This window comes from Aptenodytes patagonicus, chromosome 3 (assembly GCF_965638725.1).
Source record: "Aptenodytes patagonicus chromosome 3, bAptPat1.pri.cur, whole genome shotgun sequence".
Lineage (NCBI taxonomy): Eukaryota > Metazoa > Chordata > Aves > Sphenisciformes > Spheniscidae > Aptenodytes > Aptenodytes patagonicus.
Genome location: NC_134951.1, coordinates 1753705 through 1764470, shown reverse-complemented (window position 1 = coordinate 1764470; position 10766 = coordinate 1753705). Strand labels below are relative to the sequence as shown.

Sequence of the window (10766 nt, the reverse complement as noted above, 5' to 3'; positions counted from 1 at the left end):
TCCCCGCCGATGGCCAGCTCAAAGCCCAGCCCCAGTTCCAGCTGCAGGTCCTCCTCGTGCACCAGGAGGTCCACGCTGTAGAGGATGGCGGCCAGCACGGGCAGGTCCTGTTCTGCCGCGGGCTCGCTGTGGTGCGGGCAGCTGCCCATGAGGCGTCGACAGCACTGCAGGCAGACGAGGTATTCTTTCCTCACAGCTTTGCACGGGGTTGGAGCACCGCTATCCTGAGCTGCCTTCAGCTCTCCCAGCAGGTCGAGGCAGATTTGGGTTATGTCCAGGGACTCCATCAGGGATCTGGCGAGCTCCTCCGTGTTGGTGATGGAAGGCTGGTTCCTGAGGAGCTCCGAGCTGGTGTCAGCACTGAAATGTCCACCTTGACCCATGTCTCCTGTCTCCCAGGGGAGCTCCCTTGCACAGGCTGCTTCCGCGCCGCAGTTGCTTCCCCACCATTCTCCTCCATGGGGCTTTCCCCACCTGTGGGGGGAAATCCCGGCTGGACTGTGGGGGCTGCTGTGGGACAGGACAGAGCCAGCACCCTCTCTCTGGCTTCTCCCGACCGACTGGGTGATCTCCCAGCTGCCCGCAGCCAGCCCTGCCAGCTCTGGGATGCTCTGGGTCAGGTGGGGTCTTGGGGACATGGGGCAAGCCCAGCCCAGCAGGACGAGGCGCATAGCGAGGGGCCGGGCGCCTTCCAGCCCGAGGAGAAAAGGGCCAGCCCAGGCCAGGGGCCGAGGACAGAGAGGGGCGCTGGGGCCACCAGTGGGCTCTGTGGGAGGGGGTACGGTGGGTGTCAGCAGAAGGCATTGCCCTGAAAGCTGCCATCCCCGCAGGGGTTTGCCCTGGCCCTCCGCAAGCCATCCCCCGCCTTCCCCAGCCCCCCCAACCCCATCCCTTCCTCGGCTTCCTCAGGGCATCAGGGCTGACCCCGGCTCTGCGCCACATCCTGCTCTCGCCCACCCGCAGCCTCCCCAGGGCGACGGGGCAGGGGGACCCACGAGTTGGCCGCCCCCCCTGCAGGGAAGGGCTCTCCTTACCCTGCCTGCAGGCTCTCTGCAGACCACTCCGCGCCTTCCCAGGGGATGGAGGCTCCTGAGGGAGGAGGCAGAGGGAGAGTGAGCAAGGGCAGCTGTCGCGGGGGCTCCCAGCTGCAATGGCGTCTCTCGGCTGGGAGCCGCTGCGGAGCTCTGGGATGGGGCTGCTCACCTATCGGGTCCTTCTTCCTCCTTCTCCTAGAGCTCTTCCTCGCGGAGGTCCCCTGCCCCCAGAAAGCAAGGCCCGGGTTAGCGCGGGGTGTCTCCCCTCAGCCAGGAGGGCCCCTGCCCAGGAAAGCAGGCCCCTGGGAAGGGTAACTGGAGTTACAGGGACAGGAGTGTCCCTGGCCCCAGGCCTGGCACCTGGGCGGAGGTGGCTGCAGAACAGGGGCCTGGCTGGGTGGGCAATGGCCACTCTTCACTGCTCCGTCCCAAAATGGGGCCCCTCCCGAGCAGCCCGGGGATGGGCTCTGCCCCGGGCTAAGCCCTGCCCAGGGAGTGTTTGGGGCGATGCCAAGACGGACACCTACCTTGGCCTTGCTTTTGGGGCACCAGGTCATGCAGATGCCCAGACCCAGTATGGCCAACAAGGTGGGGATGCAGGGCAGCACGAGCACGCAGAGCCCCCAAATGCTCAGGCTTGAGGTGAAGAACAGCACCGTCAGCTGCCACTCCTCCATCTTGCCCAGGGAGCGCCAGAATCTCCTCCTGAGGTTCTGCATGATGAGGGGATGTGCAAAGGGGTCAAGTGGGGAGGTCGAGAAACCCGGCGAGATCCCCTGAGGGGAGGAGAGGTTGGGGTGACGCCAAAGCACCCCGCTCCTACCTGCTTGTTTGCTTTTCTTCCCATCTCTGATGTGTTTTTCACACTCTTGCCCGTCTGCTCGCTTGCTCGCCAGCATGCGCGCAGTCGAAGTGACTCCTGACCCTCCCCAAAACCCACGGAAATAAGGGCCACGTTTGTCATGCAATGGTGACATCGCGTCAACACACAATGGCTGCCACAGTGACCCAGGGCTGAGGTGGCGCGGGGAAATGTGAAGCCATTAGCGAGCAGCTGCCCCAGAGCGCCCCTGTGTCAGGGTTTGGGGGGCACCCAGGGCGCCCCAGGACATAGCCCAGGGCCTGCGGGGGAGCGCGCAGGGAAGGTTCCTCTGGGCCACCCGCCTCCACCCCTAGGCCAGGATGGGCCACTGTGATGGCTACCTGATCAACCGGAGATGGAATGGCAGCGTCTGGTCCCCTTCCCCGGCGCTGTTGGGTGCCGAGCTCCAGCCCCGCTCGGCCCCGACGCTCCTTCGCACTTTGGTTTGCAGTTTGGACCAGGACTGCCTGTCATGTCCCACTGATACCGAGTACAAAGGAATACTGAAGAGACATCTGGTTCTCTTCACTGGACATAATGTAGCCAAGCTGGACATACTCTCTGAATAGATAAGCCCAACATTCAGTAGGGGTTTACTCTGTGCAGTAGGGGTGTACTCTCTGAATAGATGAGCTAAACATTGAGTAGGACAGAAGACCTTGAAACTTTGCAGACAAGAAAGTGATGCTGAAGACAGCTAGTTTGTGAAGGTAAAAGTGTGCAAACCGAGCCAAAGAACGAACTGTGCACGCGCAAGAACTGAGTTCAACTAGCGGTCACGGTGAGGAAGACTATCGACGACCACCAGAGGACCCTGAAAGACCACCAATGGACATAAGAGCGCATGTGTAAAGACTTTACATATGTTAATGACCTAACATTAATATGTTAATCATGCCTCGGAAAACTAATGAATATGTATATTTTGATTGTACTTAACTCCTCTAGTTAAGCAGCTCGGCGCGCACATTAGGTGGAGTGATCCCCTGTGCGTCCGGCACCGCAATAAAGAATGCCTGCTTTCTAAAACTCCAAACTGAGTCTTAGAGAGTTTTTCATCTGCCGACTTACGGTAACAGTTTTGGCGACCCAGATGGGACACAGCTCTTGAGCCTCGACGGATCCTGGGATCGCGGAACCTCAGCCGGCACCGAGGGATTCTCGGAGAGGACTTCTCCCGATCCCCGGACCGAAGAGCCCCTGAGCGAAGACTACTGCTTTGTGAGTAAGAAGGCATTCTTTCGGAAATTTGGTTACCTGCCCGTCAGACGCAGCGAAAGCTCCGCAGGGTTGGGTTTAGGACCCGGGCAGGGGCTAGTCCCCGTTTGGCAGGGGTTAAACGTCCCCGTTTGGTAGGGGCTAGTCCCCGTTTGGCAGGGGTTAAACGTCCCCGTTTGGTTTGGAAGGGGTTAAAGTCCCCGTTTGATTTAAAAGGGATTAGAGTTCCCGCTCAAGGTAAATGTTAAGAGCAACCGCGGTAACAAATATTGTAAGAACTTGTCTATTATTGCAAGTATCTTGTCTGTTTGTTATAGTTCATCTGTTTGTTATAGTGATTGGTTATTTGTGGTGTTGTATGAAAGACTTGTCTGTGTGTGTGATTCCCTGTGTATAAAATGGGTGCCGGATCATCCACGGGTGAGGGAATTTTAAAGAAATCACCTTTGGGTTGTATTTTAATACATTGGAAACAAATTGCAGGATCCCCTGGTGGGGTCGCAAAAAGGGATGATCTAATTAAGTATTGTAATCAATGGTGGCCACTGTGTAAACTAGAAGATGGAGAAAAGTGGCCAAGGAATGGTACTTTGAATTATAATACTCTGTTACAACTAATGCTGTTTCTGAGGAGAGAAGGAAAATGGGATGAGGTATTGTATGCCGATATGTTCTTTACATTAAGGCAGCATCCTGAGTGGCAAAAGAAGTGTGGAATTAATTTGGCCCCAACTGATCCTTTGGTATTGGCATTGGGAAAGGATGAACGAGAGAGAGAAAAAGGGAAAGTGTTAAAAAGGTGTTGTTCGGCATGTAGTATTGGACAGAGATGTTTGAAGTTGACCCAGAAAGAGCAGGAAGAGGATTTAGAGATGTCAGTGGCTCCGGGACTGAGGCAGAGATCCCAGAATCACGGATTTGAGCCCTTCAGGGTGGAGGGCGAATCGGACGATGAGTCTGAGAGAGGCGCTACAGGGGCCACGCCGGTGGCAAGGAGAACTCGTAACCGACAGGGAACCGCGTTGCGAGCTCCGTTCAGGCAAGCAGTAGGGAATGAGGGTCCGGTTGTAGTAAAAGTGCCTTTTTCGATCACAGATTTAAACAACTGGAAAATAGCTGCCGGCAATTATAGAGATGATTCCGATCGAGTGGCCAGTGCCTTTGAAATGATGATAAAACCTCAGGATCCAGACTGGAAAGATATTGAAGTTATCATGCAAGTATTGTTTGATAGTACAGAAAGGGAAATGATTCGTAAAACAGCTAGAAGTCAGGTAGAAGCTCAAATAGCTGCGGGAACACTGCAGGGACAACTGGAGCATCATTTCCCTTCGGCTGATCCTGCATGGGATCCAAGTGATAATGGAGAGAAATTATTACTGACTCAGTATCAAAAATGGGTGCTATTTGGGATAAGGAATGCTATACCTAAAGCAATAAACTGGTCAAAATTATATGAAATTAAACAAGACAAGAAGGAGTCACCCACAGACTTCTTAAAGAAGTTAAAAGAAGCAGCCCGGAAATATACAACACTAGATCCTGAATCAGAAGAGGGAAAGAGTCAATTGGCAACTTTATTTATTGGACAATCTGCAGACGACATTCGCAGGACATTACAGAAACTACAAGGGGCAGATGCTAGAGATTTGGGAAAGCTTTTAGATCGGGCTTGGGTAATACATAGAAACAGAGACCAGCAAAAAGAAAAAGGGAATGCTAGGCTAATCGCAGCATTGGAAGGAGTTCGTGGTTCACGAGGAGGCCAAAGAAGAGACGGATGTGGGGGGGGTCGACATCGGGAAGGTCGCGGTAGGGGATACTCTAGACCCCCATTAGGAAAAACTCAGTGTGCTTATTGTAGGAAGGAGGGACATTGGAAACAAGAATGTCCATTGTTACGAAAAAATGGAAAGTCTGAAACCTCTATATTAAACATAGAAATGGAAGACTGAAGGAAACCGGAGGAATCTTCCCCAGCAGAGCCTCTGGTTAAAATTAAGCTGGGGGAAGATGAAACTGAAATAGAACGTTTAATCGATACAGGAGCTACTTATTCGGTTTTGAATACGAAGGAACATGAGTTAGGATATGATACTGTAAGAATTATTGGTGCGACAGGAAAGCCCGAGACGCGGCCCTTCTTTAAACCTCTAAAATTTAAAACTGGAAAACAATGGGTAACGCATCAGGTTTTGTATCTACCAGGTGCACCGAAACCTTTAATAGGCCGAGATCTACTAGAAAAACTAGAAGCTGAAATAAAGTTTAAGAATGGAGAAGTAGAAGTGTCAATGCCAGAATCTAAATTTGTCCAAGCTTCAATATTATTATTGCAGGAAATTGAGCAAGTGAAAAGGAAAATCCCGACTGAAGTTGAGGATGCAGTGATCCCTGTTGTCTGGGCAGGAGAAATACCTGGAAAATCAAAGAGGGCTGAACCCGTAAGGATAGACCTTATACCAGGATCAACACTGGTAAGATTGAAACAGTATCCCTTAAAATTAGAAGCTAAACTTGGTTTGGTACCTATTATACGAAAGTTTTTGAAATATGGGTTATTAAGAGAATGTGAATCTAAGTCTAATACTCCGATTCTACCTGTTAAGAAGGCCGATGAGAAATCTTGCAGATTAGTCCAGGATTTGAGAGCAGTAAATCAAATTGTCCAAGATATACATCCGGCAGTGGCAAATCCGTATACGCTATTAACCGCACTCACTGAGGATCGGGGTGGTTTACAGTTTTAGATTTAAAAGATGCCTTTTTCTGCGTCCCACTTGATTCCGGAAGCCAGGAATTGTTTGCCTTTGAATGGGAGAATCCTGGGACTGGAAGGAAAACCCAGTACACTTGGACTGTATTACCGCAAGGATTCAAAAATAGCCCGACAATCTTTGGAAATCAACTAGCAAAAGAATTAGAATTATGGAGACAAGAAAATAGAAATGGAGTAATGCTGCAGTATGTCGACGATATACTAATAGCTGGGAACTCCCGAGAGGAATGCTTGGAAGTGACAGTCAGTTTATTAAATTTCCTCGGACTTAGTGGTTACCGAGTGTCAAAAGGAAAGGCCCAAATTGCACAGGAAACTGTAATATATTTGGGCTTTGAAATTCTGAGGGGACAGAGACAATTAAGTAATGAAAGGAAAGAAGCTATTTGTCAGCTTCCAGAACCTCGAAATGTTCATGAGTTGAGAACCTTTTTAGGAATGGTGGGGTGGTGTCGCTTTTGGATTGCTAACTACGGACTGATGGTACAACCCTTGTATGAATTATTGAAGTCATCAAAAGGTCCCCTGCAATGGTCAAATGAAGATCGAAATGCATACATTCAACTCAGAAGAGCTCTGATGAAGGCCCCAGCTTTGGGACTGCCTAATTTAGAAAAGCCATTTGAACTATTTACTCATGAAAGACAAGCAATAGCCCTTGGAGTTTTAACCCAGCGGCTGGGGGAATATAAAAGGGCTGTGGCCTACTTTTCTAAACAACTTGATCCGGTGAGCCAAGGACGGCCGAGTTGCCTAAGAGCAGTAGCTGCAACAGTGTTATTAATACAGGAGGCTCGAAAACTTACTATGGGACAAAAGATAACTGTTTATGTTCCACACATGGTGGAACATAATAGTAGTTAAGAGAATATACTGTCCACAGTATTGGACCAGAAGGGTGGACATTGGTTGTCTCCTAGTAGAATGCTAAAATATCAGGGAGTACTAATAGAACTAGATGATGTGACCTTAAAGACTACTGCCGTGATTAATCCTGCCATGTTTCTCTCAACTCGACAAGAAGGCGGCAAACCGGAACATGACTGTCTGCAGACCATTGAGGAAGTCTATTCAAGCAGACCCGATTTAAAGGATGTTCCCTTGCAGAATCCAGACTGGGAGCTATACACGGACGGCAGCGGCTTTATGAAAGAAGGAAAGCGGGTATCAGGATATGCAATCACCACCGTCGAAACGGTGGTGGAAGCACAAGCGCTGCCCATCAAGACGTCAGCTCAGAAGGCCGAATTGATAGCTCTCACCCGAGCTCTACAGTTAAGTGCAAATAAGTGTGTGCATATTTGGACAGATTCTAAATATGCTTTTGGAGTAGTACATGCACATGGAGCAATTTGGAAGGAAAGAGGATTGTTATCCTCACGAGGTACGGAGATAAAGCATAAAGAAGAGATCTTGAGCCTACTGGAGAGCATAAAGGCTCCGGCTGCGGTAGCTATTATGCATTGTGAAGCTCATCAGTCGGGACAAACCGCTCAGGAGCGAGGAAATAAGCTGGCTGATTTGGCCGCAAAGCGGGCTGCAGAAAAAGGCATAGAAGAAAATGTATTAGCAATAGTGCCAGGAAAAAGAATCTCCCTTCAAGAAAACCCTATTTACGATAAACAAGATAAAAGATTAATCGAAACTTTACAAGCAGAAAGGCGAGAAGACGGACGGGCAGTTACACCTACAGGTTTAGTAGTAATACCGCATTCCCTTATGAATCGTTCAGTAAAGGAAGAACATAACACTGTGCACTGGGGGACTGAAAATTTGTTAAAACATTTACAGAAGTCGGTTATTAGCAGAAATATGGTGGACATTATTAAATCAGTCACACAAAGATGTGAGCTATGTTGTAAAACCAACCCAAAACCACAGAATAAAATTCAGTTTGGAAAAACTACTGAGGGACAGGCACCTGGGGAGTATTGGCAAATAGATTTTACTGAATTGCCAAGAAAAGGAGGGCTAAAGTATTTGTTGGTCCTTGTGGATACATATACAGGATGGCCTGAGGCCTTTCCATGTCGCACCAATAAAGCAAAAGAAGTAGTAAAAATATTATTAAAAGAAATAATCCCAAGATTTGGAGTACCTTTAGGGATGTCATCAGATAGGGGTCCACATTTTGTAGCCAAAGTAGTTACCGAAATAAGCAGACTGTTAGGTACTAGTTGGGATTTACATACCCCTTACAGGCCTCAATCTAGTGGTAAAGTAGGAAGAATGAATTGTACCCTCAAGACTCAGTTGAGTAAGATACGTCAGGAAACCTCGATGAATTGGACACAGGCTTTGCCTTTAGCTTTGCTAAGAATTAGAGTCCAGCCACGAGGTAGGCAACACTTCAGCCCGTACGAATTGATGTACGGACGACCGTACCAAACACCTGGACTGCCAGGAGAGATGCGAATACAAGGGGAGAATGATGCAAGAAATTACTTGATTGCTCTTGGGAAAGTTTTACGAAAACTAAATAAATATGTAGTCTTGAATAAATCTCTAGGTCTTGATTCCCCAGCGCATCCATTCCAGCCCGGAGATTGGGTATACATTAAATCCTGGACTTCTGAACCACTACAAGAGAAATGGAAAGGACCATTTCAAATCTTGTTAACTACACATACAGCAGTTAAACTAGAAGGAAAAGGACCGTGGATTCCCTACTCTCGAATTAAGAAAGCTCCTGTAGAATGGAAAGTGGAATCAAGATCACCTCTTCGACTAGTAGTTAAGAGAATATCTGGGAGTAATAGAACTTAATTAAAATTATGAGAACAGAGATCAACAGATGCTCACACCCTGCAGGATGACAAACAGGAATACTGTGTTTATACTACTAGTCCAAACCCTGGCAGCGCCACTCCTCTTGACCTGTGGTCAAAGAACCCCAGAATGGCCATGGTCTCAAGCTCGTATTAAGTACACCGGGAGTGTGGGAATACACTCTAATAAGGGAAATTTCAATCTTTCCACCGTGGCCGTGCACGGCACTGAAGTGTACCTAGAAAACGAATGGGGCCGGGATGGAGATGAAGCTGGTAATACAATTCCCCGACTTCGAGGAATGGCAGGAAAAGAAATCAAAATAGGATGTCGAACGATCAATGGGTCTGCTCATGAGAAGGCGTCTCAGATTTCTGTGTACAACATCACATCAAGCCCAGTAACAAAAGATACAAAACTTTGCGCCTCTAAACAATCGGATTGTTGGTACAACTTTACCTTAGTACAACCTGTTATTGTAGTCTGCCTTTGGGCTCACCGCAACCTGGGATTATCATTTAAATTTAAAATTGGCATTACTAAACTTGGTACGACAACACCTGCCTCGACTGCAAAAGATAAGAAAACTCTGTCTCCACAAATTTCTGAAATTGGACCATATGTGATCAAAAATACAGGCCAACAACGAGTGTTATTCAACCCATCGTGGTCTCTTAAAAGGGTAGAACTATTAATGCAAGTCAATATCTCTGCAATCAAACCAGCCTGTTTGCCATTCCTAAGTACGACCTATGCAGGGTGGTTAGCATGGCTACGTGGACGACCACTTACCTCCCCAAGGCGAACAAGGAGAGATGTGACTGGCATCATAGGAACGGGACTGGGAGTCTTAAATAGTACAGATGCTGAAGTGCTCGTAAATAAACTAAGTGCGGCAACAAGCGATTTAAGCAAATTAGAACACCCACTGCGGTCTTCTCTATTAGCACTGGGAACTAACCAATGGCTTTTATCCGACTTATTGCCTCAGTGGGAAAGAATTAATGAAAAGGACCATCAGTTGATTGTGAATGCACTTGGTACAGCCCAAAATAACGTTTCTCTAGCCCTTAGTTGTGTCCAGGCTCAGTTGTGGATGCAATCTATGGCAGCAGCAGTTATAAGAGAAGGGGAAGAGGGCACCTTACCCACCGAAATTCGAAAGGTAATTTGGGATAATGCAACTAAATTTGAGAAAGAATTCCAATCCTGGTGGTACTTAGTTAATTTCACTTTTGATCCCGTCAACAATAAGGCCACAGCTTTTGTCTTAACAATTCACAATGCTTCGGCAGACACCATATACCCAATCATTGCATTAGGATTAAATCACAATGGAACTATACTCTATCCATCAGAACACAGAGTGTGGGCCCAACAGAATGGAAACAAATGGCAAACTGTTGATGTTAACGCATGCGTCGTACGGGAACAGCAAGGATTTATTTGTGAGAGTAACACCATTAAAGCCCAAGACATTTGTCTTGACACTGAACAAAGTGTTTGTCACTTTGAAATACATCCTGATGAGACACCTAACACTATACTCATATATATTGGGAAAGGATGTGTTTGTATGAGAACCCCTTGTAACTGTATATTTGTGGATAGCGTTACTGTAGATACAAGCAATCACTCAAATATTTGTGTTTGTAACTTTAGTAACATTGTAGGATGCAACTTTAATTATTCAGCTGCTGTTACATCTTATCAATTATTGCAATCTAATTATACACTGAGTGAAGATTTATTACCTACCCCCATCGGAATGGATCTCACATTGGTGAAGAAACTACTACAACACAATGACCTGTGTCAATTACTAGAACGGGTCCGAGACAATGGACGCAAAACTCTAATCACCGTTCATCATGATACAGAAGAGATACACCATGTCTTGGAAAGAGTAAAGAAGGATAGAGAACACCATCGGTGGGAAACTCTTCTTGGATGGTCACCGGCTGCAACGGGAGTGTTTAACCTTATGCTTCATCCAATTATAGTCTTACTAACTCTAACTGTAGTATGCCTGTTACTTGTAGTTATATTGTATACAAAGGTTTGGTACATGATGAAAGGAATAACCCAACTTGACATATACTAA

The 10766-nt window shown here is 47.6% G+C and overlaps 1 protein-coding gene across 1 annotated transcript; it reads left to right on the top strand.

Moving 5' to 3' along the window:
* Positions 1–8963: 8963 nt before the first annotated feature.
* On the top strand, positions 8964–10766 carry LOC143158834 (uncharacterized). The gene has a single exon (XM_076335286.1). It carries the CDS (start codon positions 8964–8966, stop codon positions 10764–10766), a length of 1803 nt encoding a protein of 600 aa, XP_076191401.1.

Coding starts and splice junctions, on each gene's coding strand:
- LOC143158834 (XM_076335286.1), top strand. CDS start 8,964: ATGGCAGGAAAAGAAATCAAAATAGGATGTCGAACGATCAATGGGTCT.